The following is a 27,293-nucleotide window of genomic DNA, read 5'->3' as shown; positions in this document are numbered from 1 at the left end:
GAGGTAACGTCCGATTAAATGCAGGTGGGCTTTGTCCCACACTGCATGCCCTAGTCAGACTGGGGTTCTTTAGAAGTGGACACATGCAGTTACAACTCCGTGTGGACCGACAGCATGGGGGGGTGCCAGGAAGCCACCGGCAGTACATAAATATATCTCATTGCATTGCCCATCCCAGCTGAGGTAATGTCATGTTTAATGCAGGTGGGCTTCGGCCCACACTGCATGCCCCAGTCAGACTGGGGTTCTTTAGAAGTGGACACATGCAGTTACAACTCCGTGTGGACCGACAGCATGGGTGGCTCCCTGGAACCCACCGGCTGTACATAAATGTATCCCATTGCAGTGCCCATCACAGCTGATGTAACGTCAGCTTTAATGCAGTTGGGCAAAAAATTAATTGGATTACACTGTAGGCGAGGGCCCCAAAAAATTGGTGTACCAACAGTACTAATGTACGTCAGAAAAATTGCCCATGCCCAGCCAAGAGGGCAGGTGAAACCCATTAATCGCTTTGGTTAATGTGGCTTAATTTGTAAAAAGGCCTGGAGGCAGCCCAGTTAAAATAAAAATTGGTTCAGGTGCAAGTTTCAACGCTTTAATGAGCATTGAAACGTATAAAAATTGTTTACAAAAATTATATGACTGAGCCTTGTGGGCCTAAGAAAAATTGCCCGTTCGGCGTGATTACGTCAGGTTTCAGGAGGAGGAGCAGGAGGAGGAGGATGAATATTATACACAGATTGATGAATCTAAAAGGTCCGCGTTTTTGATGGGGATACAGAACGATGCTTCCATCCGCGGTTGCAGCCTACGTATTGTTTAGGTATCGCTGCTGTCCGCTGGTGGAGAAGAGAAGTCTGGGGAAATCCAGGCTTTGTTCATCTTGATGAGTGTAAGCCTGTCGGCACTGTCGGTTGACAGGCGGGTACGCTTATCTGTGATGATTCCCCCAGCCGCACTAAACACCCTCTCTGACAAGACGCTAGCCGCAGGACAAGCAAGCACCTCCAGGGCATACAGCGCAAGTTCAGGCCACGTGTCCAGCTTCGACACCCAGTAGTTGTAGGGGGCAGAGGCGTCACGGAGGACGGTCGTGCGATCGGCTACATACTCCCTCACCATCCTTTTACAGTGCTCCCGCCGACTCAGCCTTGACTGGGGAGCGGTGACACAGTCTTGCTGGGGAGCCAGAAAGCTGTCAAAGGCCTTAGAGAGTGTTCCCCTGCCTGTGCTGTACATGCTGCCTGATATCCACGCCTCCCCTGCTACCTGGCCCTCGGAACTGCGCCTTCGGCCACTAGCGCTGTTGGATTGGAATTTTACCATCAGTTTGTCCGCCAGGGTCCTGTGGTATAGCATCACTATCGAACCCCTTTCCTCTTCAGGTATGAGAGTGGAAAGGTTCTCCTTATACCGTGGGTCGAGCAGTGTGTACACCCAGTAATCCGTAGTGGCCAGAATGCGTGCAACGCGAGGGTAACGAGAAAGGCATCCTAACATGAAGTCAGCCATGTGTGCCAGGGTACCTGTACGCAACACATGGCTGGCCTCACTAGGAAGATCACTTTCAGGGTCCTCCTCCTCCTCCTCCTCAGGCCATACACGCTGAAAGGATGACAGGCAAGCAGCATGGGTACCCTCAGCACTGGGCCAAGCTGTCTCTTCCCCCTGCTCCTCATCCTCCTCATGCTCCTCCTCCTCAACGCGCTGAGATATAGACAGGAGGGTGCTCTGACTATCCAGCGACATACTGTCTTCCCCCGCCTCTGTTTCCGAGCGCAAAGCGTCTGCCTTTATGCTTTGCAGGGAACTTCTCAAGAGGCATAGCAGAGGAATGGTGACGCTAATGATTGCAGCATCGCCGCTCACCATCAGGGTAGACTCCTCAAAGTTTCCAAGGACCTGGCAGATGTCTGCCAACCAGGCCTCTGGCGGGATGACGGCGCTGATGTAACAGAGACAGCAGATCCAGGAAACAATTTTGCGCCAGCCTGCTGTAACGCTTAGCTGCGTAATAATTAGGACTACTACCCCCAGCAGATAGATACTGTAGGCAGCGTACAATATTAAGTATACTGTTTCCCTCTGGCGGGATGACGGCGCTGATGTAACAGAGACAGCCGATCCAGGAAACAATTTTGCGCCAGCCTGCTGTAACGCTTAGCTGCGTATTAATTAGGACTAAAACCCCCAGCAGATAGATACTGTAGGCAGCGTACAATATTATGTATACTGTTTCCCTCTGGCGGGATGATGGCGCTGATGTAACAGAGACAGCAGATCCAGGAAACAATTTTGCGCCAGCCTGCTGTAACGCTTAGCTGCGTAATAATTAGGACTACTACCCCCAGCAGATAGATACTGTAGGCAGCGTACAATATTATGTATACTGTTTCCCTCTGGCGGGATGACGGCGCTGATGTAACAGAGACAGCAGATCCAGGAAACAATTTTGCGCCAGTCTGCTGTAACGCTTAGCTGCGTATTAATTAGGACTACTACCCCCAGCAGATAGATACTGTAGGCAGCGTATAATATTATGTATACTGTTTCCCTCTGGCGGGATGACGGCGCTGATGTAACAGAGACAGCAGATCCAGGAAACAATTTTGCGCCAGCCTGCTGTAACGCTTAGCTGCGTAATAATTAGGACTACTACCCCCAGCAGATAGATACTGTAGGCAGCGTACAATATTATGTATACTGTTTCCCTCTGGCGGGATGACGGCGCTGATGTAACAGAGACAGCAGATCCAGGAAACAATTTTGCGCCAGCCTGCTGTAACGCTTAGCTGCGTAATAATTAGGACTACTACCCCCAGCAGATAGATACTGTAGGCAGCGTACAATATTATGTATACTGTTTCCCTCTGGCGGGATGACGGCGCTGATATAACAGAGACAGCAGATCCAGGAAACAATTTTGCACCAGCCTGCTGTAACGCTTAGCTGCGTATTAATTAGGACTACTACCCCCAGCAGATAAATACTGTAGGCTGCGTATAATATTATGTATACTGTTTCCCTCTGGTGGATGACGGCGCTGATGTAACAGAGACAGCAGATCCAGGAAACAATTTTGCGCCAGCCTGCTGTAACGCTTAGCTGCGTATTAATTAGGACTACTACCCCCAGCAGATAGATACTGTAGGCAGCGTACAATATTATGTATACTGTTTCCCTCTGGCGGGATGACGGCGCTGATATAACAGAGACAGCAGATCCAGGAAACAATTTTGCGCCAGCCTGCTGTAACGCTTATCTGCGTATTAATTAGGACTACTACCCCCAGCAGATAGATACTGTAGGCTGCGTATAATATTATGTATACTGTTTCCCTCTGGTGGATGACGGCGCTGATGTAACAGAGACAGCAGATCCAGGAAACAATTTTGCGCCAGCCTGCTGTAACGCTTAGCTGCGTATTAATTAGGACTACTACCCCCAGCAGATAGATACTGTAGGCAGCGTACAATATTATGTATACTGTTTCCCTCTGGCGGGATGACGGCGCTGATGTAACAGAGACAGGAAATCCAGGAAACAATTTTGTGCCAGCCTGCTGTAACGCTTAGCTGTGTATTAATTAGGACTACTACCCCCAGCAGATAGATACTGTAGGCAGCATATAATATTATGTATACTTTTTCCCTCTCGCGGGATGACGACGCTGATGTAACAGAGACAGCAGATCCAGGAAACAATTTTGCGCAAGCCTGCTGTAACGCTTAGCTGCGTATTAATTAGGACTACTACCCCCAGCAGACACGCAGTAAACTGAAGACGGTCACAGGCAGCCCATATATAGTATTTTTCCCCAATTTTTTGGAAAAAGCCCACTGCCTATATAGCCTGAATATCTCTTTCCCTGCCTCACCAGTACTGGCCCTATACTCTGTACAATGACTGCAGACTGAGGACGCAATGCTCTGCACGTCCGATATACAAAAAAAAATTGTGCAACACTGCTAAAAGCAGCCTCAACAGTACTGCACACGGTCAGATGTGGCCCTAAGAAGGACCGTTGTGGCTCTTGAAGCCTAAAATCACTCCTAACGCTCTCCCTATAGCAGCTCCCGCACCATCAGCGCTTTCCCTGATCTCTGTCAGAATGCATCTGTGGCGAGCCGCGGGAGGGGCCGATTTATATACTCGGGTGACACCTGATCTCGCCAGCCACTCACTGCAGGGGGGTGGTATAGGGCTTGAACGTCGCAGGGGGGAGTTGCAATGCCTTCCCTGTCTTTCTATTGGCCAGAAAAGCACGCTAACGTCTCAGAGATGAAAGTGAAAGTAACTCGAACATCGCGTGGTGCTCGTTACGAGTAACGAGCATCTCGAACACGCTAATACTCGAACGAGTATCAAGCTCGGACGAGTACGTTTGCTCATCTCTACTAATTATTGCTATATAATAATAATATTGAAGAAACTCATGAACTCAGATTGTTCCTCATCAGTAATATATTTCAAGAAAAAAGTTAAAAGAAAATACTTATTCTTTTATATAACCTTTACAAAAGCTGAACATAAAGCCCATGTTCTGGTCCCTTGCTGTGTTTAATTTGAGTGTCCTCTATTCCACTTTGTACATGGAATCTAACAATTCCTGTGGGCGCTATGGTTTTCACTTGTAAGTTAAATAGTAGTGACTGTGGATGAGAGCCGCGACCTATTTTCCATTCTTTACCTTCAAAGATTGAAGAAGCATTTAACATCAGAGCTGAAAGATATGTCATCATCTCGTATATTGCTCTAAAAGGTGCTCAGATCCATTAGGATGTCCCAACTGGACTAAGATTAAGTATCTGACAGCCTAACACTGTGGAGATTGAAAAGCTTGAATCAGTAGGAACTGGCGGCGATATTTAATGTTTGAGGGCAGATTAGAAGAAGATAGTGATGGTCAAAAAAGAAAAATGATCATACTTGTAGTAAAAAAAAAGAGATCTGTGCCAATACCAGGGAACCGCAGTCTTTCTCTAGTGAGATTCCATCATGAAAATCAAGATGTTGGCATTTTCTAAAAAGGGTTATCTTTATCTTACACCTATGAGATATGTTAACGAGTAGTTTAATCAGCAACAAATGTGCTAAAAATGTGTTAGTCTCTTGGTTGTATCCTTTGCTGTAGGTTAGAACTCTTGTTTTTATAGGACAGTGATATGAATTTTCAGTTTAAATGGCTTTTCCAGGAGTTTAATATTGATGGTCTATACTTGGAATAGGCCTTGAATATCAGACCAGTGGGGCTCCGACTCCATGCAACAAGTAGATGAACTTACACCTACATTAATATATTGCCACATTGTATAAATTGCTGTGCTTTGTAGTCCTGGAAGAGCACTGACTGAGGGAAGATATCAATTTCATGCAATGAATAATATAGTCTTACTAAATGCACAAGTTCTATTGATATATCATCATTACACCTCTTAGAACCTCTATAGACTAACTGCTCTGATTTCACCAGGAGTATGAAGTCTACTCAAAGAACTACAAATCCATAAATTGCATCCATTCATTCTTGACGCCATTTGTTGACAAATTCAGACAGAAAGAAACCATTGTGCAGCTTTACCAACACTACCTTTTTCTTTTTGTTATAGATACTAACTGTGTGAAAATGGTGGAGCTTGGTGTGGTTCACCAACTTTTAGACTTGTTGGAACAACATGTGGAGAACGGAGATGTCGCTGTACAACATGCAGCTCTCAGTGCACTGCGAAATCTGGCCATACCAGGTAGACTGCTATGTAATATAATGTACTAAGGGGGCAGTGTCGGGCTCGGGTGCTAGGGCCCACCAGTAGAAATCATATTGGGGGCCCACTGTATGGCTACATGCAAATATCACCTGATTTCCGTTCGCAATTTCCTAACCACTGCATTATTTATACGCAACAATGGAAAAGTGGTTATGTTTGTGTCCAGACCAATTTCCACTGACGTATATGGAGAATGCGGCAGGTGAAAATTGGTGGACCCCCATTCACCTGACAAATGAAGATATCAAATATGGCATTCATGACATGTCTTGTAAAATGTGAGATCACACGTCACAGCCACAGCATGGCCGGAAAATGGACCAGCATGCATTTTTATCGTAAACCAGCAGTTTTCAAATTGACTTTTAATGTCTATGTAGTTTTGCCGAAGAACAGCCGTTTTACCCACAAAATCATGTTACCTTTATCAATCAAAATTGAAAACGGTGCCGATTTGCAGTAAAATCCAATGTCAACATGGTTTATGCATAACCTCACCCTTAGGAAGATTCCTTAGGTTTCAGTTGTCTGTAGCTGGGAGTTATAATTACCTATGGAGGCGAACGGATAAAAGAACCTGAAAATTACTTTACTTTAATTACCTAGCTGGAGAGAGGTGCACATACTTTTTTCAGTAGTAGCCTGCTGTCTGATCTTTTCTTCAGACTATTTCTGTTCTGGGGTCATTTCAGTCTGCTGAAAGCTTCAAGATGTTTGGTGATATGTGTGTGTGTGTGTGTGTGGGGGGGGGGGGGGTTAACGTGAAGAAGGCAGAACCAAGGAGCTTGTCGGAGAAAACTGGCTCCACCTACAGGTCATTTCAGACAATGATCTATAGAAATAGATAAACTGCCTAGCTTATTATATGGATGCAAAGATAGGCAGCATATAGCATCTCTGCCGATCTGTATGAGGTGCAACCGGGTGGGGGCCCGTTCCAGCTCAGGGCCCATCGGGAGATTCCTTGTTACTTTGTGGGCCAGTCTGAGCCTGCAAAGTAGTATACAGGTATATAACAAGGTAAATATCACTAATAGGAAACTAAACAGAAAGTATTTGGTAATATAAGTACGGTGAAGCTCTGTATTTAGTGCAGTCTTACTAACCCTTAGTGACCGTCCCATTGCCTTTTTACTTCCTGTCTAAGTGGGCTTTAATCCTGAGGTCCGTAGAAACACTCTCACCCTGAGGATTAAAGCCACAGGGCCTGTGGACATGACAGCTCCATGCTGTCAGCTGCTGGAGGTCATGGGCGGCTGCGGGGAGTAACCCCCAGTGACGCGATCACCGCTATCCACCGGATAATGGCGATCACATAAAAGTTTTTAAAAAGTTAAATTAAGTTAAAGATTCAGCTCCCCTAATGGATTGGATCCATGAAGGAAGCTGAAAGTACTCACCTTCGTCCTCCGCGATGTCCCGCAACATTCTGGTCCTTCCAGTATTTATGTCGCCTTCTGCACATGCGTGCCAGACATAAATGTCGAGCACGTGCACAGAAAGGCACGGGTCCCGCGAAATTTAAAATCTCTCTTCTTCCGGCTACCATGTGTAACTAAGAGCGGAGAGATATTACCGGGAGCCGCTGTGTGCGGTTCCTGGTCACATTTGAAGTTAAAAAAAAAGTTGAAAAAGAAGGTTTAAGTTTTATTTCCCCTCAAGGATCATATCCATGAGGGAAGATGAAATTACATACCTGAGGCCCCCAGAACCTCCATGGACCTTACCCTGGCTTATGCGAACGTGCCCTTCACCAAAATGGTGAACGCATGTGCAAAAGCTGCGGATTGCCAGGGTAAATTAAAATCTCCATGCTCCTGGCTACCAAACGTATCCGAAAGCATGGAGAGTTCATAGGGGGCCGCAGTACGTGGTCCCAGGTCCCCCAATGGATAACAGTGATCACGTAAAAGTAAAAAATGTTAAAATTTTACCTCCCGACATGGATCAGATCCTCGAGGCGAGGTGATATTAATTACCTAAGGCCTCCGGCTAAGTCCCCAAATTCGGCGCATACGCTCATCACCAAAATGGCGGACGTGAGCGCAGAAGCTAGAGAGGACCCGGGAAATTTTAAATCTACTTGCTTATGGATAGAAGCAGTAGCCACCCTCCTTGATCCCCACTACAAGGCCAAAATGACAAATCTCATTTCGGCAATGGAGAGGGACCTCAAAATGCAGTACTATCAGGACAGGCTTTTAAGCAGAGCATTTCCCCATGGCCACGGGGATGCATGGACTGCAGCTCTGCAGCTTACAGTGGATGAGCCAGAAATTGCCACAGCTTACCACTACCGGTGACAGGGAAAGTCTAACACAGGTGCGGCATAGTTTTTTTAGCCTCTCGCAGCCTGCAGCAAAAGCACACGATAGGACTCACAGTCACAGGTAGCACTTATCCATGATGATCCAAGACTCTGCATGGATGTACTCAGACAAGGAGTTGGCCGCTTTGACTTCTGGGTGTCTAGGCTGGACGAGTAACCAGGGCTTGCATAAAGTGACTAGACATCCTGATTTAGGCCGGACAGTCCCGCTTTGGGACCCTGTGTCCCGCTTTCCACCGGGACCCCAGCGGGACTGCCATTTTTCCTGCTTTTGGGACATTTGTCTCACTTTTGTTCTGCTTTCATGACGTCTGGTCACCAAGCTGGTAATCCCTTTGCAGTGTCATGACTGGATGCACTATTACTATTGAGGCTACTGCGGAGGTCACTATTACTGCTGAGGCTACTGTGGGGGTAACTATTGCTACTGAGGCTACTGTGGGGGTTACTATTACTACTGGGGCCCCTGTGGTAGTCACTATTACTACTGAGGGCCACTGTGTGGGTCACTATTACTACTAAGGATACTATGGGGTCACTGTTTTACTGGTGCCACTGTGTGTGTCACTATTACTAAATGCCACTGTGGGGGTCACTATTACTACAGAGGATACTGTAGTGGTCATTGTTACTACTGAGGATACTGTGGGGGACAATATTACTACTGGTGACACTGTGGTCACCATTACTACTGAGGCCACTGTGGGGGACTTTATGGTTACAAGGAGCGATATAGGGGACACTTTTACTACTGAGGCCACTGCAGGGGGTCACTATTACTACTGTGGCCGATATGGGGGACACTATTACTACTGAGGCCGCTCTGTACATGGCAGCATACCTTAAGCTGATTTAGGAGATGTTTACACAAGGCGGAAATGCTGAGGAATGTCCACAGCAGAAATTTCCAGTGCAAATTCCACAGCATTTCTGCATCCAAAAAACAGTTAAAATCTGTATCATTGGTGTGGATTTTGACTAGAAATCAGCCTCGTACCTGAAGCTGATTTCATACTATGCAGCGTTTCCCCTCACCTCCTGTGAAAGGTTCCCACTTTCGGCGTTTCTCCGCTTCCAGTCCCCAGCAGCCTGATCAGGTGCAGTGTTGCTGGTCAGGTGATGCTGGTCAGGTAAGGCCACTACAGGCCGCTGGGAACTGAAAGCCAGGGAGCACTGATAGCAGGAAGCCTACGGAGGAGGTGAGGGAGAGCGCCACATTGTATAAAAACAGCTGTGGGTACGTGGCTGATGTCCAGTCAGAATCCACACCAATGGTACAGATTTTGACTGTTTTGGGAAATGCTGCGGAGTTTTCTCCCTGTCTCTTTTGAGCCAGTCCTGTACTTTTTATAACGACGGAGGTAAAATCATATGTTGTGATAAGTACCCCCCTTCCGACCACACCCCTCTGTCCCACTTTGACCCTGGGAAAATCTGGTCACCTCAGCTTGTGCAAAATACTTTAGGGGTTCTTGTCTGCCCCTCTGCCAGTGTGCTATCAGAAAGGGTGTTCAGCTTAGTGGGAAGGGGTGGGGTGGGGGAGGTTGATCACTGACAGATACATCCGCCTGTCTACAGATAATGTAGATCACATGACAATTATAAAAATGAACCAGGCATGGATTTTCTATAACTTTTGTACCTCCATTGCAGATACCACTGATTAGTTAGCACTCTGGCAAGTTTTACTTGCATATGATTGAGCATAGATTTGTATCAAAGACCATATTGTGCCCTCTGAGTGTTGTGGTATTAGTGTAACTTGATGCCACCAGGATGTCCTGGTGGAGTCAAGATTGACAGGAGGGTGATGCCCCCTGATGCTGATTGGCTGCACAGTGGCGTGGGCTGCAGGTCCTGGAAGCCCAGTAAGCGCAAAAGGAAAATCCAGGGGGTTACAGTGAGAAGCTTACATCGGCCTGGGATTGCAGCCAGGCAGCCCCAGGAGACAAGGTGGGCCTCCTACTCCCCGATATCAGTGTAAGATATTGGCCTCCAGCATGGAGTCCATAGCGCCGGTGGGGGGGACTGTCTGACTGGCAGCCACCGCTGTGTGCAGCAGCAGAGCAGGAGTGGGACAAAGCAGCAGGGATTAGCGGTGTGAGACACCCCGGCGTCCACTCTGCAGCCAGGCAGGACCAAATTGACAGCTTGTGTACGGGATGGAGGGCTCATGCGGCGGCCAGCCGGAACGCATCCGGTGTGACAGGTGGCGGCATGGAATCAGCAGGCAGGCTCGCCCCGGGACTAAGGGCTCATCCGTCAGGGTTCACTAGGGATGAATCCCACTGAAGTGCCATGGGACCCAGCGGCGAAAGCCCATGCTGCTGTGTGTGCATTGCTTTTTTGCCAGCCGTGCTGCCTTACCGTGAGGCTTATTTTTCTACTTAGTCTTGCTTTCTTCACTGCTATGAATGAAGGGCTAGGTGGAAAAGCAATCCTCACGCTAAGGCAGCACGGACGGCAGAAAGCTATGCATACTGTACTGCTAGGACCTTGTAGGCTTGACCCAATCAGGGGCAGGGGGTGTGACAGGGACGGTCTTCCTGTCTAACCCCTAGTTTCTGGTTGCGTCAAGATACACTAATACCGAGTGCTGTTCCTGCTGGTGGTGCTGCTGCTGTTCTTCTCCTTCTTCCGCCATGTTCCCTCCTCATACTTCACCCCCAAATAAAAAATATGTCAATGTGGAAATATGGAGCTACAGTTCTCATGTTTCCAGGAGGAGCACACTCTACCCTCAAGTTGCAGCTTCTGCTTTTCTTCTCCTGCCATATTTCCTCCTCCTTTTCCCACCATATTTCCTCCTCCTTTTCCAAAAATGACATTTTCTAAAGCAAAAGAAACATCTGTAGCTCCATAGTTTTAACTTGGAGAAGGGCCATGCTTGGCTGTTCACCTTGTAAAATGTGTCCAAACTTTCTGACATTGCTTTTAAAAGCACATCTGCTGTTTTGTGTAGTGAAATGTTTGGTAGTTCTACAGCTGGTCCTTGGAGTAGGCCTGTGTGAGAGTTTTGTTCACCTGGTAAAATTTGTCCTTGTAAAATGTATGACATTGCTTTTAACCCCTTAAGGACATGACCCTTTTTCTCCATTTTCGTTTTTTCCTCCTCTCTTTTAAAAAATTGTAACTCCTTTATTTATCCATCGACATAGGTGTATGTTTTTTGCTTGTTTGTATTTTCAATGGTGCTATTTAAAGTACCATATAATGTAGTGAAAAACTTTTTAAAAATTTCAAGTGGAGCAAAATGGAAAAAAAAGCAATTTCGTCATTTTTTGGTATGTCTTTTTTCTACAGCGCATATACTGCAACAAAAAGAACATGATAACTTTATTCTATGGGTCATTATGATTACTATGATTATAACTTATATCGTTTTTTTTTTTGCTGTACTACTTGTATTTTTTTTAAAGATACTTAATTTTTTTAGTTATTTTCTGCCACCATCTTCTTAACGCAATAGCTTTTTTATTTTTCTGTCAACATAGATGTACGAGGACTTAGTTTTTGTGGGACAACCTGTAGTTTGTGATGGTACCATTTTGGAATACATACAACTTTTTGATCGCTTTTTATTGCATTTTTTCTTGGAGACAGGGTGACCAAAAAAGCTCATTTCTGGCGCTTTTTTTTTCTGACAACGTTCACTGTGCCGGGTAAATAATGCATTGCTTTGATAGATCTGACTTTTATGGATGCAGCGATACCAAATATGTATTTTTGTTTTATTATTTAGACTCTTTTATTCTAAACTAGCTTACCCGTCGCGTGTTGCTGCGAAGACAGACAAACATACATGCATTCGTTTTTATATATCTAGATAAGAACCAATCACAGCGCAGCTTACATGTTACCTCAGCAGTATAATATATAACACCCAATCACAGCGCAGCTTTCATGTTACCTCAGCAGTATAATATATAACACCCAATCACAGCGCAGCTTTCATGTTACCTCAGCAGAAAGAGAAATAACAACCAATCACAGCGCAACTTTTATTCTGCCTCAGCAATATAAAAAATATCAACCAATCACAGCGCAGCATTCATTTTACCTCAGTGGTATAATATATAGCAACCAATCACAGCACAGCTTTCATGTAACCTCACTAGTATAAGTAGCAACCAATCACAGCACAGCTTTTATGTAACCTGAGTAGTATAAAAAGTATCAACCAATCACAGCACAGCTTTCATGTTGCCTCAGCAGTATAATATATAGCAACCAATCACAGCACAGCTTTCATTTTACCTCAGCATTCTCAATATGCAGCAATTGTCTTGCGAAACGTTCGGCGGATGCATCATTTTGTAGTTGAACACGCATCCCGTTGCTCGTAATGCCTTTTGCTTTCGTGCTTGAAATGGAAATCAAACTATCTTTGTCTGGGGGGCATAACTGTCGACGATGCTCGCACGCGCGCCACCTATCGTAGGATAGATGTATTATGCCAGTAATCTTCCCAGGAGTGTACTTAACAACTTCCCAAAGTTTCATGGTGATTGGATGAATGGTGTAGTAATGCATAAAGGACAGACAGACAGACATTCATTTTTATATATATATATAGATGACATCAGGAAGTGAGAGAATTCGATTCCGTACATAAAATTTGGACGCTAATTCTTTTGCGCTTAGAATTTAATAAGCGAGTTGGGACCCATTACCTTTTCCTATTTATGACATAATCAATGCTCATGCCAAATTTCAAGTTTCTATGACATTGGGAAGTGAGAGAATTAGATTAAGTACGTAAAATTTGGACGCTAGTTCTTTGGCGCTTAGAATTGAATAATCGGGTTGGGACTCATTAACTTTTCCTATTTATGATATAATCAATGCTCATGCCAAATTACATTGGGAAGTGAGAAAATTAGATTCCGTACGTAAAATTTGGACACTAATTCTTTTGCGCTTAGAATTTAATAATCGATTTGGGACCCATTAGCTTTTCCTATTTATCACATAATCAATGCTCGTGCCAAATTTCAAGTTTCTATGACATTGGGAAGTAAGAAAATTAGATTCCATACATAAAATTTGGACGCTAATTCTTTTGCGCTTAGAATTGAATAATCGAGTTGGGACCCATTAGCTTTTCCTATTTATGACATAATCAATATAGATGAGTGAGTGTACTCGCTCGAGACTGCAGGTTCGGGTGCCGTCAGCGGGCACGGAGCTGCGGGGGAGAGCGGGGCAGAATGGAGGGGAGATCTCTCTCTCTCCCTCTCTTCCCCCCCCGCTCCCTCCTGCTGACAGCCGCTACTCAACGCTCCCCCGCGCCGGCACCAGAACCTGCAGTCTCGAGCGGGGGAGATACTTGCTAAAGGCAATGCTCGCTCGAGCAATTGCCTTTAGCGAGTATACTCGCTCATCTCTAATCAATGCTTGTGCCATATTTCAAGTTTCTATGAGATCGGGAAGTGAGAGAATTAGATTCCGTACGTAAAATTTGGACGCTAATTCTTTGGCGCTTAGAATTGAATAATTGAGTTGGGACCCATTAGCTTTTCCTATTTATGACATAATCAATGCTCGTGCCAAATTTCATGCTTCTACATCGGGAAGTGAGAGAATTAGTGGCAATGATGGAAATCGAATGATCTAGGTGGGGGGGCGTAACTGTCGACGACGCTCGCACGCGCGCCATTTATCATAAGATAGATGTACTATGCCAGTAATCTTCCTAGGAGTGTACGCAACAACTTCCCAAAGTTTCATGGCGATCGGATGAATGGTGTAGTAGCGTATAAAGGAGAAACAAACAGACATACAGACACACAGACATACATTTATTTTTATATATATAGATATGGCAAAAGGGTTTTTTTTAAACGTTTATTCATTTTTTTTTAAATAATTAGTAAAACTTTATTGTTCTTATTTTTACTTTTTTTAAGTTCCCAGAGGGGACAACAACTTGCGATGCTTTGTAATGCCATTGCATTACATCATGCAGCAATTGGGCAAGAATTCTATCAAGCCACTCCACGCAGATGGCTTGATAGGCATTCTGCCATGACTGCCCTGGGGCCTTTCAGAAGGCCCCCGGCTGCCATGACACCCACATGTCTCACCATGATCTCATCGCTGGGGCCGTACTGGACCCTTGAACATCGTTTGGGGGATTTAAATGCTGCTGTCAGAATTGTTAAGGTTTAAACAAGCAGATAACCTGCTGTCTTCTAAGGCGCAATTGTTGACCTAGGAGACTCTATGCGGGCGTTCTTTGGTTTTTTAGTGACACCCATGTGCCACGAGTGACCCAAACACCACTGTACACTATTTTGAACAATTTCTGGGTGAAGCACAGTGTTCCCCAAATATGTGGTTGTATTCGCATGCAATGTGAGGGGCTTTGGCTGCATTGGGGGCCTTCTGGAGGGCAAATTAGTGAACTCAATTTTTATTCCAATCGACTTCAGAGGGAGTCAGAATTGACCCTGCCGATTTACAATGATTTCCGTGAAATTGGTCTGAAAACGAAAAAAAAACCGATTATTCCACTAATCACTTATCACTGTTCATGATATACCAGTAATTTTCAGGCTGCAGCTTCATGTCTAGGAGCAGCCTGGCCATAATGATAATGTCTGCTACAAAAAGTCTCACTAAAAAGCCCTAGTCTAAGCATCTAATCTATTCTCGCATGCACTGATCAGCAACAGATGTAGAAGAAATTAGCAATCTCACTCATTAGGAGAGGTGTCCACACACTTTTAGCCATGTACTATATATGGTACAGTACAACATGGGTTCCTTAAAGTGAACCTGCCACATCCCAACAGCACCATAAACTAAGTTAGTGAATATGACAGGGAGTCGGGTGATCTATTTGCGGTATACTCGCCCACTCCCAAGATCCAGCATTTTCCGCCTCTGAAGATCACACTGCCACTGCAGATTTCCTGTGATTGTTTCCTATTATAATATGTGAATATGTGTTAAGGAAAGACAGAAAAATGGAAAAGAAGAGCAGGCTAGAAAAGGATAGAAAACATTATGGCTTCTCTCACATGAGAGATGGCTGAATTCAAGCATTGGCTTTCTCCATTGGTTTCACTGAAGTGCATGGAACGGCAGCACACATTTTTACTTTGGGATGCGCGGGGGCTCAGTTTGATTTGACCCCCACACTGATCTACAATTTATCTCCCATCCTACAGCAATATTTTAGGAGAAGCAAAGAGTTGTACTCTACTTATCTCTTGCAAAGTAGGCTCATGAGGGCTACAGTTTGGGCATAACTAATATATTACAAGCTTGTCTCCTGAATATTGCTTTTCTTGTCCTGAAAAATACAGCCAGTTCCTCCTGCGAGACAGTTTGATGATTACAGCCTAGTACTCTATAAGAATGACATATTAACTCCAGGAGGCCATTACTTATGGGACTCATTTATGCCACAATTTCATATTTGTCAAATACATGTGCTTCATGTAATGGAATCTCCAACAAATCCAACCAGCATTTCATCCTAATACACATAACCCCTTTCAGATCCAGCCATTATCAGTGTTGACTGATCTGGATTAAAAGGGTTAAATATGTTCTATTCTTCAAACATACATATAGCCCTGTGACATGTCCTCTCCATTTGTTACACTCAATTTAGGGATTTACATGTATTGATTCCAAAGCGGGTTTTGATTGAATTATTGTCAGATTTTGAAACGTCCCAAATCTATTAGGACAATAGAAGACAGGGAGGAAGAAGAAATGCATTAGAAGAGATTTTTCTTCTTGTAATCGGAAAATGCTGTAAGCAGGAGCGTTAAGCGAGTCATCCATCATATCCAGCATAGCAGAAGGACACATACAATGTAATCCATCAATTACCTTATGAAGCATGCAAGAAAAATAATTACCAAATCCGAGGCTTTTTTTTTTCATAATGGTTCAGAACTTGCACAGCCAGGCCTGGGATTCATAGATAGGAGGGGATTTGCGGCAGGGGTCACTGCTGGAGGAGATTGCCATTCATTGTCCATATCATTTCAATAAAAGAAATCAAGTGACCTGCATGTGGGAAACTGAGAGATGACGAAGTTCTAGGTCTGAATAGTAATAGTCCTGAATGTTTAAAGGGGTATTCTATCATAGACATAACGCATACAGTATTAACAGAATATATGAGAAATGTCTGATACGGTTTTCTGTGAAAATAAGCCCTACCCCAATGATAAGACCTACTGCTATTTTCAGGAAAGGGATGCTTGAAATATAAGCCCTCCCCCAAACTTAAGTCCCAGCTACACTAGGTTAAAAAAAAAATAAAAAGCAATACTCACCTAGCTGCCGGCGTCTGTGTCTCTCTCGCTGCTCTCCAGTGCTGTGCCAGGCTGCAGTCCTTAACGCTGACAGGATTCTCTTCTGGTGATGGGACTTTGCATACCCTGCCACTGGTAAGAGAGCGCTGTGATTGGATCAAGTGCCAGCCAATCAAAGCCGGCGCTCGATCATTTACAGCCATTCAGTGAATGACATCACTGAATGGCTGTGATTGATTCATCGAGCATTGGCTCTGATTGGCTGGTGCTCGATCAAATCACAGCACTTACCAGAGGTTGGGTATTCAAAGCCCCGTAACCAGAAGAGAATCCTGTCAGCGCTGAGAAATGCAGCAGCGTGTAGATCAGTGCGAGGGACACAGCAATTTATCGCTCGCACAAGCGAACAATGTCAGAGTTCGCTTGTTCAAAAAAGACAAAGTTACCAGCAGCACTCAATTTCCCCGAACAGAGCTGGTACTGGAAAATGCAGCAGCCACAAAGGAAGGAACCTGAACTGTTGTTCCAGAAGTGGGACCATACATTAAAAAGAAGGCTTGTGGCAGCATATAGTGGTGCAAAAATCTCCAAGACTTTATTCCTCCATGTCAAATAAATGCTATGTTTCGACCAAAGGATAGGTCTTTGTCATGGCATTTATTTGACATGGAGGAATAAAGTCTTGGAGATTTTTGCACCACTATATGCTGCCACAAGCCTTTTTTTTAATGTAGAGTTCGCTTATTCAGTCTGTTTATAAAGGCAGATAACTATACTACCTGCTAAATCGGTAAGTTGTTCACATTAGCTGCACCAGTAAATGAGAACGACTGAATGATCAGTATTTAAACGAAGGCGCAAACGATGATTTCCATGCTTGCAGAAAATGAGCAATAAGTGAAAGAATTATCATTCATCGTTCGATTGTTGGCCATGTTTTGTGCATTTTACGCTTAAACAATTTTTTGAATGATAATCGTTCCGAGTTAAAAGGGCCAATAGAGAGAACAGCTTGGGGTGAGTTCGAGGAAGAAGCAAAAGACCACTCTGGGTATTTGACCCTTTAACACTACAGGATGTACATTTACGTCCTGGAGGTTAAGGGTTTGTATGAAAGAGGATCAGGGGATGATCCTGCAACATATAATGCTTCTTACAGCCAACACCTGCCCGCAGCAGCTCCAATAAGCCACCCTGCTTATTGGAGCTGTTAACCCTTTAAATGCCGCAGTCAATTCTGACAATGGCCTTTAAATGCCTTGATTGTTGGTTGCCATGGCAGCCAGGGGCCCTCTAAAAGTCCCCAGGGTTGCCCTGGCATGGCTTGATAGATAGCCATGTCAGATTGTGGTATAATGTAATGCTATGGCATTACATCATACTGCAGGAGCGATCAAAGCATCGTAAGTTCTTGTTCTCTATGGGGACAAAAAATGGTAAAAATTTGTTTTAAAAAGTTTTATTAATTGTTAAAAAAAAAAAAAAGGTAATAAAAGTATAGAAAAAAAACCTTTTGCGTTATTTATAATGAAAGAATCTAAATAATAAAACACAAAAACATATTTGGTACCACTGCGTCCATAAAAGTCTTATTTACCCGTCACGGTTAACGTCGTCAGAAAAAGATAAATGAACAATGCCTGAATTGCGCTCTATTGATCACTCTCTCTCCAAGAAAAATGTAATAAAAAGCGATCAAAAAGTCATATGTATTCCAAAATAATACCAATTTTAAAAAAAACTGAACGTTCCAGAAATCGTCAACAGAAAAATAAAAAAGTTATGGCTGTCAGAAGATGGCAGCAAAAAATTATTTTAAAAAATTAGATATATCTTTGGAAAAAAATAATAGAAGTACAGCAAAAAACTAACTATGTGAATTTGATATAGTAATTGTACTGACCCATAGAATAAAGTTATCATGCCATTTTTGTTGCAGTGTGTACACTGTAGAAACAAGATGCACCCAAAATTGCAGAATTTTTTGTCCCATTTCACTCCACTTAGAATTTTTTTTAAACTCTTTCAGTACATTAAATAGTACCATTGAAAAATACAACTTGTTCTGCAAAAAAAAAACAAGCCCTTAGACATCTACGTCAATGGATAAAAGAGTTTTGATTTTTCAAAAGGGGGGAGAAAGAAAATGAAAATGGAAAAAAAGGTCCATGTCCTTAAATATAGGGGTTAAATGTGGGACAAAGTCAGGGAACTTAATATTTTCCATAGGTGAAGGGAAGGCTACTTATGGTTCTGAGACAAGGCCAGGAATAACGTAGCCGACACAACAGGAGTCCACTGAGCCTTATTTATCGAGACTGTCTTGAGTAAAACTTGTAATGTTGTCTTTAGGAACCAATCAGAGCCCAGCATTCATGTCTTTAACTGCTGTAGAAAAATGAACACTGCACTGGGATTGGTTGATAAGAGAAATAAGTTTAGCTTTCTGTTAGACAGTTTTGACCAATGCACCCTATATAATTCCTTTGCCACCTGCCAGTTACACTCGGGTAAAGTATGATTATCAACCTGTTACCAAAGTATCTGCAACCAGTAAACATAGACTTTCAAATACAGCCATTTCACTGCTAGCAATCATCACTACAATACTACTTAATTGTCACCAATAAAAATTCACTATAATTTCCAAATAGACATTCTACAAGGAAATATTTATATGCTTCCCTTCCGGAACCTTCCATCTCAATAACTTCTTTGCTTTCCATGTCTCATGCTCTGTGCATCTACAAGCTGGACAGATTTCTCTGCACATAATAAGAGGCAGAAGTGGTGATTTGAAGCCAAGGAAATATGAGATGACGAAAAAAAACCATAATGATCTCACATAGTATAGAATACTCCTCTTTATGCTGCCCTTTTACATTTGCAAGGTGATCTTCATATTCATTTACTGGATATATTTATGGAAAATACAATGTTGTATAAAATATTAGTTAAAGGGGTTGTCTCGCGGCAAACATCAAAATTTTACATTACCCCATTCCCCCTGTCATCCCCCTGGCATAAAATAGCAATTTAAAGCGGTTTTTAAACCACTTGCTACTCACCGATCCGACAAAATATGGAGTTATAAAAATCTTCTCCCTAAGATGTCCGCCGGTCGTTTCCCAGGGATGCACTGCGCTGTCTTCTCCCATGGTGCACCATGGGCTCTGTGCGTTCCATTGCCGATTCCAGCCTCCTGATTGGCTGCAATCGGCACACGTGACGGGGCGGAGCTACGATGACGACGCGGTGACCAGCTCTCCGGCACGAGCGGCCCCATTCACCAGCCAGAAGCAAGGAACTGCGCAAGCGCGTCTAAAAACGCCAGAAGACATCAGAATTAGACGGATCCATGGCGGCGGGGACGCTAGCAACAGAGCAGGTAAGTGAATAACTTCTGTATGGCTCATATTTAATGCACAATGTATATTACAAAGTGCATTAATATGGCCATACAGAAGTGTATAACCCCACTTGCTGCCGCGAGACAACCCCTTTAACTGGCATATACTGGATGCCACCATATTATTGTAGGATTTTAGTGATACATTTTGTATCATTTAATACTGATGCATCTTTTTCTTAGCAATGAACAAAGTACGAATGCTGGAAGAAGGGGTGGCAGACAGAATCCAGATGTTGCTAAGATCAGAAATGCCCCCAGTGCAATTCAAGCTCCTGGGTACACTAAGGATGTTGACTGATGGCCAAGGTAAATCAAAGCAACTTACAGTAATTGCTTTTTCAGTGTTTAATTAATTGTCCAGCGACTGAATTCTGTACTTCATCTGTTTTCAATTTGAGAACTAAATGACACTTCAAAAGTCCCTGAATCCAAAGTCACTAATCCCAAGTCACACACTTAAGGCACAGCACACTTTAGAAGACAGTGCACATAGAAACTCACACGCTTGCTTATGTTTTGATTTATATTGCACTTATCTGTAGTACTTTTACTCCTCCTCTGCTTGGAAAAGACACATAAATTGTAATCTAATCATATCCAAAGATGATGTATCGGTGGTAAAATGTAACTGCCATAGGGATAATCTAACTATAGAGGGCATGAAGAAAACGGGAGAACAAATATCCCATAAATCGCTGTGAATGAATAATAATGAATTATTCCTGATATTCCAATAGGAAGATCACAGCAGAAAATATTAGAGAAACTCCCTAGATCTATAGGATAATAGTATAAAGGTAATGATGTCAATCGTGACAACTTCCTACTATAATCAAAAATATCACTATTCTGACTGAATATACAGAGATCTTACTAATCAGATTGAATTACAAAGATATAAAAAAAAGAAGAGACAATCTGAAATTGGACCACACACCGCTCAATGCGTTTCGCTGGCCCTAAGATGGGAAGATCATCAGAAGATATGGAAGAAAGTCACAAGATCAACAGAGAGCCATCTAGCAGTGATGCCTGGCTGGCGGCTGCTCAGATAGATGTTGTGCTAAGTGGTGCAAGACCTTTTCTGGTGCAATTTGGTGCATTTTCAATAATACATTTGCAGCATCATTTTTCGGAAAATTGCCCTTGCCGTTTTTTTTTTTATAGCTAAAATCAGAAGAGGCTCCAGCAGAAAGAAGTAAAGGTGCTTCCCTTGTATTTATCATTCTTTTTGAAGGAGAAGTATCATTTTTATTTCCAAACCTTTTCTAACCTACTTCTCGCTTTAGCTAAAAAAAAAAACCACTCACACAAAATTTCAGCTTATTTCCAAAAATGCCATGCGTGAAAAATCATAAAAAGGCAAAAAAAAGAAGAAATGACAGTGATTAATAGGTTAGAATCAGTGAAATAAAACATTAGAAACTCAGCAGTGATCACCTGGCAAACAAATAAGGCTGGGCCGTTGACTTAACGGCTGATGTAATATGGATGAGTTGTGGCTTTCATTTATGGGGTCCAGCAGGAGGTTGTTCACAGTCAGGGAACAGTAAACTGCTGAGATGGATACTGATTGGATATTGACTACCTGGAGCAAGGTGGGGGCACTTCTTTTTGTATATTCTTTTCAGGAATAGGGTAACAAATCCTTTACCATTGGGCAGTTGGCTATCGGAACTTACTCATACAATTTAGGTTACATGCTCTTAAACAGTTGTAGGATATGGGTACATACTGGCAATGGTTATCTCACTTTATTTACTTTCATTTAAAGCTGATACAGCTAGGATTCTGGGTCAAGATCCCAAGTTATTGGCTAGACTTGTACAGTGGTGTGAAGCCAAGGACCATGTTGGAGTTCGAGGAGAAGCAAATCGGCTTTTGGCATCTCTCTTACGACACAGCAAGTCTCAAGTAGGGAATTAACTTATTAAAAAAAGACATAAAATGGGTTATTCTCAGGCATTAAAATGTATTACAGTATGTTAGCTCTATGGGAGGCTGCTGGAACTCCTACTGATCACAAGAACTGGGAACCCTTCCTCCACAGTTGCGGTGAGCAGGATTTATTTGGGGCATGCCAGGCCATCATTCCATATAACTCTTTTCTACTATGGATGAAGATCTCCCATTCCAGCTAATTGGTGGGAGTCTCAGCATCCAGGCACCCACTGACTTAATATTTATCACTTATCCCACGAACAGATGATACATTTTAATGTCTGTAATACAGTTTCACATAAAAACTGAATCTAATAAAAACTATTGGCTTGTAACAATTGTTTCTACCATAAACTAATGTTTTTTACACCATTAACAATTTTTTGTACTTTAAAAATGGTTTGATCTACTCCAGTGAAGTTCTGCTTATGGTTAAAATTGGCATTTCAGAAAGCAAATGATAGATCCTGATTACATTTTGCGCAATTAAAAAATTTGGTTTCCCTTAATACCCCAGTTCATGATCTAGGGCTTTGCACAATGCAGCTTTCTTAATTGATGTTAACAGAAAAAATGTCTGAAAATATGCAATAAAACCACAATAAGATGCAGAAATTGGTAATGATGGCAAAGCAGTGTAAATGCTGTGTAGGAAAGGGTTTCCTTGGACCCATCCTCCATCTAGGCACAACTCGTGTACCTATACTTCTAATCGCACAAACAAGACACATTATCAGTAAGGTCTAATTAGATATTTGGCAGTCAACTGAGAAATAGACCATAGTGGCAAGCGGTTGGCTCCAAAGATAGTTTAAAATAGAGGGTGTTTTGGTGAATATTTGGGAGACATTATTGTTTCAGAGCCTGGAGCCACAGGAAGATTGCCTTCTGGGCTCGTCCAAATGCTACCATATGTTAACACTCGCTTCCATGAATATGACAAAAGCAACAACCGTCTGGGGACTGGAGCTCTATTCTAAATCTCAGGGTTTGCCTTGACTCAAGGAGCGCGCTCACAGCATCAGTAGTCCCATTTCCGTAAGGGCTCCTACACACTTGCGTTTTTTAACGTGATTGTCAATGGGACTTTCTAATGTTAAAAACGCATGGCAACTTTGTGTTTTGCGATTTTTGTGCGATGCATTTTTACATTAGAAAGTCCCATTGACAATCGCATTAAAAACGCAGTGATATCGCAGCGTTAAAAAAAACACAAGTGTGTGGGAGCCCTGAGACTTGTCAACAGTTGTATAGTTGAGAACCCCTGCTAAATCCGACTAGATTTGAGAGTGAATGACATTAGAGGGGTAGTGTCTACCCTATCAGAAGCCCAATGTTGGTCTGCACATGCTCCTTAGATTACTGCATAGATTTAGTAGAGAAGACTTTGTGTTTATGACTTTCTGCCAAGGTTATACAATTTAAAAAGCATTCTCTTCTGATTGTTATATGCAGGATGTAGTCAAGGCTATTCAAAAGGTCGAAGGCGTGAAGCATCTGGTATCCATGACAACTAGTGAGCACGCCATTATGCAAAATGAAGCTCTTATCGCATTAGCCATTGCATCTGCCATCAACCTTGGTAAAGTAATGCATTGCAATCAACAGGACTGAATTACATGCAGAAAATTGTATAATGAAGTAAAGAGATTTGACAGAAAATTCCCTCTATATTGGGTAATTTGTAGAAGATTCGGGAATATATCCTGAGCAGACTGGTGGTAATAACACTCATCATCAAATACACTGTTATCTCATGCATTCCTAGAATGGGGATGCCAACAAACACTATCAAACTCAACTAATACAGTACAGTCATTGCAACATCTCTGGTGTCGTAGTAGTTTATGAGATGCAGTAATGATTATCATTACATTTCAGAGGTTGTCGAAGATGCTTTCAAAGAGTCGGAGCTGGTGTCAGTCTTGCACAAAGTTTTGCAAGATGAATCGATGGGACCGGAGGTGAAATACAATTCCATGGGGCTGTTATGCAGCCTCATAGACTCAGGTAATGAATGCTACATTTTAATCGGCTCTTGATCAGAGAAGACAAGCATGAACATGATCTTATTGGTGTTTTAAAGCCGACCTTCTAAAGAATGAAAATATGAGCTGATGCTTTCGGGAGTCGTGCGTTGGTTGGGACCCAAATGATCTTTTTTATAAACATTAACGGCATTTACAAAAGTGTCGTCATTTTAACCAGCGTGAAAGTTAATGGCTGAGATGTAGGTTATGACAGATTTATCAAGGGAAGCAAACACAGTGAGAAATCTGTCACAACGGAGGTCAATATAAAGCCCTATTTAATTCATTCATTGGCTACAACTGATGAATATTAATGGCCTAATGTATCCCTTGCTGCGTTTAGTGATAGGTTTGAGTTAAATAGTTTATAACTATAATCTGAGAGTATAATAATACAGCTACAATCTCCAATATTAGCAGTATGTAAAGCTGGCAGTGTAAAGCTTTCAGAGTACATCTGGGCACAGCTTGGAAAACACTCACCTTGGCTGCCATGATATGGAGTATGGCTGCCATTGTGTTGGCTTCCTGACAGAACAAGGACAGGTTTTGATGTGAACCCCATGGCAGTATTATACATGCAATACATCTGTAGTATCGGACCTCATGCACATAGCTGTATGTTGACTTGAAGAGCAGTGCTGAACTTATATCTCAGGAGCTTGGAAACACAAACTTTCTGGCACCTATGAGTAAATCTACACGTTGTGTTTTTTCTTCATATTCTGATGCCAGCATGTGGTCACTTTCACATGGACATATTTTGGTCAGTATTTTGAATTATATTTGTATGCCAAAAACCAGGAATGAAACAGAAAGCATAATAGAAAGATTTGGGCTTCTTTCATGTTTTGGACACACTCGAGGTTTAAGTTACAAACAGTGATGCAAAATACTGACCCAAATACATCCATATGAATGTAGCCTCAGACTCCATCCATCAAGTAACCCACATATTAACCCTTTTCAATCCACTGTCTGACCTCTGAAGACATTAGGATTTAAGGCAGTACAGTTACGATGTTGGAAGACAACCGCCGGGGTTCTCTTACTGTTTATTGCCAGCATCTCTGCTGTCGGAACATATCCAATGTGTCACCTTATGCAGTACTGGCTTTAGGCAGCATATAACGCTGTTGTATAATGGCAGAAAAAGAATAAGCCCCCTAGGAAAACCAGGATACAAATTGGATTGGAAAGGGTTAAGGAATTTAAGGCTCTAAAAGGTTTTCCTGCTCTACAAAATAAAGCACTGAGATGCATCTCTACAACATCTAGCAGGCCTCTGTAGCCAGGGGCGTAACTATAGGGGATGCGGTTGCACCCATGCCCAGGACCCTTTGGTGGCCCATAAGACCTATCTTCTCCATATAGGAAGCCTAGAAGTATGAATAAAGTATTAAAGTTGGGGGCCCTGTTACAGGTTTTGCATTGGGGCCTCGAATCTTCAAGTTATGTCTCTGGGTATAGGTACAGATGGAGGGAGGCCCAGCTGAACTTTTGCAACAAGGCCCCAGTCCTCAGGGACTCCTGCAGGTCATGTTTTCAGGATTTCCTCAGTATTGCACAGGTGATGTAATTATTGTCAGTCCTCAAACATTGCCACAGGCGTCTTTACTATAGAATATCCTGAAAACATGACCCGTTAGAGTCACTGAGGACTGGAGTTGTGAAACACTGATCTAAAGCACCATGAAGGTCTAATTAGTACTGTAAATGCCGATTATTTAAGTATCAATTCAGCAGCCGTCCTTGCTGCAGGGCTGCCTATAGGCAGAGGTTTAAATATAAATTCAGCCCTGTATAGAAGTCAGTGAGACCTTATTGTAGTCCTCTAGACATCTGATGTCATACAAAGACTTCTCAATAATATTATTCAACAAGAATATTGCAACACTTTTCTGCACATGCTGTACTTCAGAGATGGTTTCCTTAGCAATGCCGTACGTAGTGCTTATGTCTTTCTAATACAGAACTTTAGGAACTTCTTGTGCTGCCATAATGCAGAGCAAGAAGAGTGAAAATCCCCTGATGAAGCTTAAGTTTATCCTCGGGAGAGACCCGTCAGATATGGGATATATAGTTTCATTAAATATTATCTTTAGCTTTAAGGGCATACTAGGTGTGTATTAGCAGTCAGCCATAGTGGAGCGGGGATGCCCATATCAGGGTGGGTACCCAGCAGTTAGGCAGGTACAATGTTTACTAGGGAAAGCGCATGCCATGTGATATCCATCCCCTATTTTATCTCCAATGTCTGGACTCTACAGATTCATAAAAGTGACCATATGATATGATCCAATTCTGCAAACCATGAGTTTACATCATCTTTGGTCCATTGGATGCACATTTATGATTTATTTTCACCATTTATGTGTCATTATGTTGGTATTCTGGATTTAATTTGTGTGATTATTGGGTGTATTTAAGGTTATTCAATAAAGTTATTAAATAGTTTACAACTATAATCGGAGAGTATAATAATACAGCTATAAGTATTTACAGCTGGCAGAGTAAACTACAATAGACTAACTTTGGAAAAAACTTAGTCTTGGAAAACACTCACCTTGGCTGCAATGATTTAGAGTATGGCTGCCATTTTGTTGGCTTTCTGAGGGAACAAGTACAGGTTTTATGTACATGTTTCATATACATGCACTATATCCACAGTATCGGACTTCATGCACATAGGTCTGCTCTTCGAGTTGACATACAGCTAAATGCATATCTCAGGAGAGGTTTGTTGTAAGCACAAGTAAAACTGTTGCTTTAATAGAAGCTGGGTGTCTAATCGATGTCCTCTTTCTACAGATGATTTACGGAAGGAAATGGAAGTAGTAAATCTGAAAGAAACTTTGGAAAAGCTTCGTGGACACAGCAGCAGCAGCAATGTAGTCAAACAGGCCAACAAAGTTCTGCAGATTATGGAACATTCCAAGGAGAACAGTGAACACTTCTTCCCATAGCTGTTATAACGCTGAAATGAAGAAACTTGCACCAAGACCCCTAGCATAGTGCTTGCCAACACCCCTGCATCAAGCCCTGTAGCAAGTTGCATCCTCACGATGCCTACAGATTAGATTCAACCAGTAAATATTAGAGATTACTGTAATGCAAGATGCTATGAATAAGGCCGGGTTCACATCTGTGTTTTCAGTTCCAGAAACAGAAAAACAAAAATGGCAGCATGGCTGGATCCATCACTTGACATTCACCACAGGACCTTAGTGCTTAGAATGGGGTCTGTCAGATTCAGTCATAGCAATGGTCATTTTTACAGGAAAAAAAAAGTTCTGTATCTGGCTCTATTTTTTTCCCAGCATTTCTGGAAGAATCTGCGATGTAACGCACATGTGAACACAGCCGAAGTGCAATATTTATTAAGTGGGTTTCACAGTCCAACATTATGTTGTAACTGTGTCATTTATCGCAATGAATGTTAAGAAAGGATCATTAATGTTTTCCTATTTGCACACTAGTGCCAAACTGAAATGGCTGTAGATGAAGAGACCTATATAAACCATCATTTTG

At 42.7% G+C, this 27,293-nt stretch overlaps 1 protein-coding gene across 1 annotated transcript in view; it reads left to right on the top strand.

Moving 5' to 3' along the window:
* LOC136624795 (rap1 GTPase-GDP dissociation stimulator 1-A-like) overlaps positions 1-27,293 on the top strand; it is a 117,976-nt gene extending 90,683 nt beyond the window's left edge. The window contains exons 9-14 of the mRNA XM_066598731.1: positions 5,613-5,747; positions 19,972-20,097; positions 21,566-21,705; positions 23,188-23,314; positions 23,614-23,742; positions 26,574-27,293. Of these exons, the coding sequence (XP_066454828.1) occupies positions 5,613-5,747; positions 19,972-20,097; positions 21,566-21,705; positions 23,188-23,314; positions 23,614-23,742; positions 26,574-26,728 (812 nt within the window). The 3' untranslated portion in view covers positions 26,729-27,293. The remainder of the gene's footprint in view (positions 1-5,612; positions 5,748-19,971; positions 20,098-21,565; positions 21,706-23,187; positions 23,315-23,613; positions 23,743-26,573) is intronic.

This window comes from Eleutherodactylus coqui, chromosome 4, assembly GCF_035609145.1.
Source record: "Eleutherodactylus coqui strain aEleCoq1 chromosome 4, aEleCoq1.hap1, whole genome shotgun sequence".
In the NCBI taxonomy this organism is placed as follows: domain Eukaryota; kingdom Metazoa; phylum Chordata; class Amphibia; order Anura; family Eleutherodactylidae; genus Eleutherodactylus; species Eleutherodactylus coqui.
Note: the sequence above shows the minus strand (reverse complement) of the source record. Positions and strands in the feature narration are given on the sequence as shown.